The 6,871-nt window shown below is 48.9% G+C and overlaps 1 protein-coding gene across 4 annotated transcripts in view; it reads left to right on the forward strand.

Moving 5' to 3' along the window:
- Positions 1-6,824, forward strand: part of Ptpra (protein tyrosine phosphatase receptor type A) — a 109,129-nt gene extending 102,305 nt beyond the window's left edge. For 2 of the 4 annotated variants that reach the window (XM_029535994.1, XM_029535993.1), the window contains 4 exons: positions 1,692-1,817; positions 1,898-2,049; positions 4,646-4,781; positions 5,835-6,824. In XM_029535994.1, coding sequence (XP_029391854.1) covers positions 1,692-1,817; positions 1,898-2,049; positions 4,646-4,781; positions 5,835-5,909 — 489 coding nt within the window. In that variant the 3' untranslated portion in view covers positions 5,910-6,824. The remainder of the gene's footprint in view (positions 1-1,691; positions 1,818-1,897; positions 2,050-4,645; positions 4,782-5,834) is intronic. The other 2 variants (XM_021192039.1, XM_029535991.1) reach the window with 2 other exon arrangements.
- The last annotated feature ends 47 nt before the right edge of the window (positions 6,825-6,871 follow it).

A 6,871-nucleotide genomic window follows, 5' to 3' on the forward strand; every position in this document is an offset into this window, starting at 1 on the left:
CAGATCTACAGAATGAGTTCCAGAGCAGACAGAACTATGCAGAGACATTGTGAGACCCTGTCTCTGTGAAGGGGAGGAAGGGAGGGAGGGAGAGAGAGAGGAGAGAGAACAGATAGTGAAGGCCCTTGTGCCTCACCATCCCAAACACTGGGATTATGGGTAAGAGCACCATCCCTACCCTGTCTGTCACACCCTCACTTCACCCTACTCTCTGTATTCTCAGATCCTTCTACAAACCGAACAGCCTTGGTTTCTAGAATCAGCCACAGCCTCTGTCTTTGAGACAGGAGTCTCATTTTCTTTACGGCCTTATGTTCTCCATGGGCCTAATCATCAGCTTTGCCCTCACACCTCGCTCCCAGCAGGATCCCTAGGCATTTGTAGCCTGGACCTTCTCACTACCTAGACTCCTTAGACTCACATTTTGTCCCCTAAAAAAGGTTCTTGTCCCTTAAGTGAGAGCAGCCCAGTAGACCCCTGATCTGAAGCTGTCATTTGCCTCTGTCAGCTCCTCAGCCACTCGGACACTGGTGATGCTGTAACAGCCATCACCACCATGCTGCCACTGCCAAGAGGCCCCCTCTGCTTGTACTGTCTTTCTAACATTCTCTCTCAGAGTTTGACTTTGTTTTATTTTGTTCCTAACTCAAACTACATTGATTTTTGTTGTTGAGCCCACATGAAGACCTAAATTAAATGAAGAATCCTGTTACCTTCACAGACTGAGGAATTCCTAAGTGAGGATAACCCCAGACATCAGTCTCACAACTGTCACGATCTATATAGTGTCTCTCCATACATCCCATTAAATCCCAGTTCTGTCACATGGCCGGATGTATTTCACGCCTTACACACCTTACACTCCTCCCTGCAATAGATTTTTCACCTTCAAACTCATCATATAGCATGAGTCTGCAGCCCAGGTTCAGTCAGGACCAAATAAAACGACCTTAACCCACTGTTCCCATCAGCCAGCCAAAAGGGCTACACCCTCCTTCCCCACCCCAGATTGGAGGGGCCTCTTTGTCTTCTGCCTCCTCCCCTGTGAGTAACTTATGTTATTACCTAAAACTGCTAGGTGTGGTCTTTAGTACCTATTTATTAGTTTGATGGGTGGGTGGGTAATTGTTTTTAGACATATCTTATTTTGTATCTCATGCTAGTCTTGAATTTACAGTCCTCTTTGCCTCTGCTTTCCCAGTGCTGGGGTTACAGTCATGAGCCATCATACCTAACCCTTAATATGTAATTCTCTTATAATGTCTGATGGTGCTGTCTTGTTCTACCCACTAGCAAGAATAGAAATGCTCAAGTTAGCAACCGTCAGGTGTCCCTTTAACTGTTTATAGCTTAAAAGGCAAAGAGGACACTGTGGGCCAAGCATGGTTGTTCACACCTTTAATCTCAGCACTTGGGAGGCAGAAAGGTAGATCTCTGTGAGTTTCAAGGCCAACCTGAGGTGCTTAGTGAAATTCCAGGCCAGCCGGGGCTACACAGTAAGACCCAGGCATACAGGTGGTACACATATGTACATGCAGGCAAAGCAGTCATACATAAGTGTATGTAAATATGAATGTCAGAAGGACAGGTCTCTGTGCTGTGAGGAACCAGGCCACTCAGGAGCACAACTGCTCTACCACACATAGATTCTAGCCCCTGACCTCACACTCCTCTCCCTCTTGTTCCTACAGGAGAAGTGTGCCCAGTACTGGCCATCTGATGGCCTGGTGTCCTACGGAGACATCACGGTTGAGCTGAAGAAGGAGGAGGAATGTGAGAGCTACACTGTCCGAGACCTCCTGGTCACCAACACCAGGGTGAGATGGGAACCGGGTGGGGCAGCTCCCCCAGGAAGAGCAGGTCTTTCGCTGCGTCCCTGACCACCCTTCTTCCAAAGGAGAACAAGAGTCGGCAGATCCGGCAGTTCCACTTCCACGGCTGGCCTGAGGTGGGCATCCCCAGCGACGGCAAGGGCATGATCAACATCATCGCAGCAGTGCAGAAGCAGCAGCAGCAGTCGGGGAACCATCCCATCACCGTGCACTGCAGGTACTGCTGACCCTGTCCCCCTCAGGAGGGACCAGAGAGGGGCGGGGGCGGGGGGGTAGTGACAGTGAGTATCGGTCAGAGACACTGCTGAACACCATGGTGCTGGATCACCCAGACCACTGGGTAATCAGGGGATCCTAGAGTTTGAGTTCTGCAGTGTGTGCTGAGGAAGTGGGCACATTCATGACTTGAGAAGAGCATGGGACAGTGTCAGGAGCAGCAAGGGAGGCCAATGCTAGAGAGACCAGTTAGATAATGTGGCATGGGAAAAGAGAAGAGAGTATTTTAAAAATGATTTGGGGGGCGGGGGGAATCAATGAGACTAAGACTAGAAGAAAAAAAGAAGAAAAGTCAAGAATGTTCCCTGGGTTTCAGACCAAATAAGTAATAACATTGTGTATCCTGGCACTCTGTTACATCCCCCGCCCCAGTCAGAACTACCTGTGACCTCAAGAAGCCTAGTGACAAAGGCTTTTACACTGGACACAAGGCTCTGGGCCCATGCTGTTCTACTCTATCTGCAGCCCAGTCCTTTTCCCTAGTTCAATAGACAGTGCCTTCAGGTAGCCCATCTAAATCCCCTTACTTGTAATACCCACTGCTGAGACCTGGTCTCTGGTTCAAACTCTCCCTTAAACTCCATATTGCTCTTAGCATCCCAACCCAGATACCTGATACTTAAGATTCAAGTCATAACTCGTGATCTTTCTCCCAAATCTCCTTTAAGTCCCTGTCCTTTACACTCCTGCTTACCTCTCTTACTATCTTAATTTTTTTTTTTTTTTTGGTAAGGATGTCTTATCTACATTTATGCCTTTGCACTAAGTATATGTCTGGTGCCCAAGGAGGCCAGGAAAAGGCATCAGATCCTCTGCACTGGAATTACAGGTGATTGTGAGCTGCCATGTGGATGCCAAGAGTGAAACATAGGTCCTCTGCAAGAGCAGCCAGTGCTCTTAACCATCGAGCCACCTCTCCAGCCCTCTCTTTCTGGTTTCAGTTTTGTGTTTGAGACCTGGGGTCTTACTGTATAGACCAGGCTGGCCTCAAACTTACAGAGATACACCTATCTCTGCCTCCCAAAGTGTTTGGATTAAAGACATGTGACACCTCCTCTGGGTGTCACTTAGCTCTTTTTTTTTTTTCTTTTTTTTTAATTTATTATATGTAAGTACACTGTAGCTGTCTTCAGACACTCCAGAAGAGGGCGTCAGATCTCATTATGGGTGGTTGTGAGCCACTATGTAGTTGCTGGGATTTGAACTCGACCTTTGGAAGAGCAATCAGTGCTCTTAACTGCTGAGCCATCTCTCCAGCCTGTCACTTAGCTCTTAAGAGTTAAGGTTTAACTTACAAGAAGCCTGAGAACTGTTCTATTTTCTCATTCTCCACATCATATCTGAGCCATCAGTAAATCCTGTTCTACCTGCCCATCTTCTCAGAGCCCAGATATTACTACCTCCCCCACAGCTCCTCAGTCAAAGCTCCCTTCCCTACCAGTATTGGCTTTCCTGCTCTAGCACAGCAACCTTAAAATCTTTTAAAAGAAGTCTGACTTTGGGTCAGAGAGATGGTTCCGTTGGTAAAAGCACTTGCCACGCAAACATGACAACCCAAGTTTCATCCCCAGAACCCACATAAAAGGCCAGATATGGAACCCCAGCACTCTAATGCCAGCCCTCCGACAGTGAGATGGAGGCTGAGGCAGGAGAGGTGGCCAGAAGCTCTCAGGCCAGCTATCGGGGTGTTAGCTATGCAGTGGGAAAAACAAAATGTCTGCCTCAACACCCGACGGCCAAAGGTTGTCTCCTAACCTCCATGTGTACTCGCTAGCTTATGCATGCCCCCACACCCTGCAGCCTGCACAGTTTTACAAAAGGAATCAGTAAGACTGGACCACTCCAAACTAGAATCCCAAGAGGGCACGGTGTGATGTGAGGTCTCCTTGCCAGGCCAGTGAGCTAAGTGTACCCAGCATTCTCCTGGGCTCTGATCTCATACCTACCAGTCTCCCTTTCCTTATGTACCAAATCCAGGCACATGCTTTGTCTGCCCCCACCACCCCCTTAGAGGCTTGTTTCAGATAGCAGACACGTTGGTGTCTGTGCACACAGCATCCCTTCAGAGAGCCTGCCCTGAGCATCCTGCCATGGAACAGGTACTTAGTGTCACCTAAGGGAATCAACTGGTAATACTGGTCAAAATGGATCATGTCAAGATGGAAGTTTGGACTCCTTAGAAAGAATGGAAAGAAATCAGCAAAGCACCAGCGCAGAAAGTTTGAGTCAGAGCTGGTGGAGACAACAGTCATCGTGTGCCGACAGCGAGGAGGCAGGCTGGCAGGGTGTGTAAAGGTTGTCACAGTGGTCCCACAGGCACATGCTCAGTGCACACAGGAAGGGCAGCAGGAATCCATCACCTCCCCAGAGCTTCTCTCTCATAAAGGTCCAGGCTAGGAGGCAGAGGTGAGCACAGTGTCCTGTCCCACTGATACCTTCCCAGAGCCTGCCTCAGCCTGCTCCTCCTCAGCAAATTCACCCCCCAGGATAGACAGCTCCAGGCAGCAGGTGTGGTAAGTGTGTCTGCTCTGTTTCAGTGCCGGGGCAGGACGGACAGGAACCTTCTGTGCCTTAAGCACAGTCCTGGAACGCGTGAAAGCAGAAGGGATTTTGGATGTCTTCCAAACTGTCAAGAGCCTGCGGCTGCAGAGGCCACACATGGTCCAGACACTGGTATGCCTCCATGTCTTTACCTGTGACCATGCACTGTCTGTAGCTCTTCCCTGTCAGGAGCAAGCCTTCAGGGAGCTCTGCAGACTCAAAAGACAGGAAGTGTCTTGGGAAGCAGAGCCAGAGTGGAAACAGCCTGGTACCAGAAGAAATAAAAGAGATTAAAAGGAAGTCCCTGGGAGCTGGGAGATAGTTCAGTGGGTAGCAGCACTTGCTTTGAAAGCACGAAAGCTTGAGTTCAGACCCCCAATACCTATATACAAAACTAGATGGGGTGTATGCACCTGTAACCCCAATATTGAGGGCACAGCCGATCCCAAGAGCTCACTGAACAAGCCAGTCTAGCTGAAACAGCCATCTTTGGGCTCAGTGAGGAAACCCTCTCTCCAGGGAATGGATAGAGAGAATTGAAGAAGACTTCCTATGGATCCAAATACCACCTGCATACATCACACACATGCGCTCTGCTCTGGGTTCTGGTAAGGAGTGAACAGAAGTGCCTACCTTTATTTCGCTTGGCTTTCCTGTTCAGAAGTCTGACTCTTGACAGTCTCTGTATCCGCAAAGGTTTCCCTGAATCTCCTTAAGCTAGAAAGGTTTGAGGGGAAATGTGAGTTTTCAGAGATTTGAGAGGAGATGAAACTTTGGCTGTTAGGTTTCATCTCAGCCTAGCAGCCCAGGCAAGCTGAGTACCACCCTAGATGCCATGTGTTCAGCCTGGCACACTTACCTCTGACCTGCAGGACCTTGGACTGCCCTCACATGTCTGGTCAGCTCTGCCTGCAGAAGATCTACTATAGTCCAAAAACATTCTTTTTCTCCCCATTTTCCACTTTAAAAACTGGGTCTGCTAAGCCAGCGTGGTGGTGCATACCTTTGTTCCCAGCACTCGGGAGGCTGAAGTAGGCAGATCTAAGAGAGTTTTAAGACAGCCTGGTCTACCTAGGAAGTTCCAGGCCAGCCAAGGATAGAGCCATATGTCGTTTTAGGAAGGGGGCAGGGGATTCAGCAATCCCTCTGGTGACTATTTTTTCCCTGCCTCTGCCTGTTTTCCAGGAACAGTATGAATTCTGCTACAAGGTGGTACAGGAGTACATTGACGCCTTTTCAGATTATGCCAACTTCAAGTGACAGATGACAAGGCCCACAGACAGGAGAATTGCCTTTAATATTTTGTAATATTCTGTTTTTGTTAATATACCCAAAATTGTATATATCTTATAACTGTTTTAGAAATGGCACATAGGCTTCTATTACCTGTTAGGTGGAGATTTTGTATGTAAATGTGTTAGCACTGATAGTCCTTTTCCAGTGTTTTATTGGGAAATTAAATAGTGTGATATTTGGGTTGATAAAATGAAATCCTCAGCCTGGAAATTGGGCCAGATTATTCTTTGCTTCAAATGTCTTTTCCTAAAGAAGATAAACACAAGAATCATTCCAGGTAGCTCGGTTCCAACTAAAACAAAGCACAAAGTTCTCAGAGCTCTTGAGGAAATGGTTGTCTCCTGTCCCCAGGCAAGCCTCTTCCCCTCCCCATCCTGTAACTATCCCTCCCCTCTCCAGTCCACCCTCGTCTCCACCAATATCAGCCACCTCAGGCATGGGGAGTAATGAGACCAGAGCGCCTCTCTGGCACCACAGCAGGGATCATCAGGTAATAAACACGCTTGATTCCCTGAGGAAATGCCGGTCCCTTTGTCTTGGGCAGAGCAGTCTTATGAGGCTGGGGCTCTTCTGGGTTGTTCCTAGCCCTGCTGTTGGCTGGCATCTTCCAGGTCCTCTTTTCTATCAAGGGTAATCATCCCAGCCACCCAGCAGCTTGGCTCCCTGGGACAGACAGACAGCAAGGGTCTCCCTGGGACAGACAGATAGCAAGGGTCTCCCTGGGACAGACAGACAGCCATGGTCTCCCTGGGACAGACACACAGCCAGGGTCTCCCTGGGACAGACAGACAGCAAGGGTCTCCCTGGGACAGACAGATAGCAAGGGTCTCCCTGGGACAGACAGCAAGGGTCTCCCTGGGACGGACAGCAAGGGTCTCCCTGGAACAGACACACAGCAAGGGTCTCCCTGGGACAGACAGCCAGGG

Source organism: Mus pahari, chromosome 3 (assembly GCF_900095145.1).
Source record: "Mus pahari chromosome 3, PAHARI_EIJ_v1.1, whole genome shotgun sequence".
NCBI classification, from domain to species: Eukaryota; Metazoa; Chordata; class Mammalia; order Rodentia; family Muridae; genus Mus; species Mus pahari.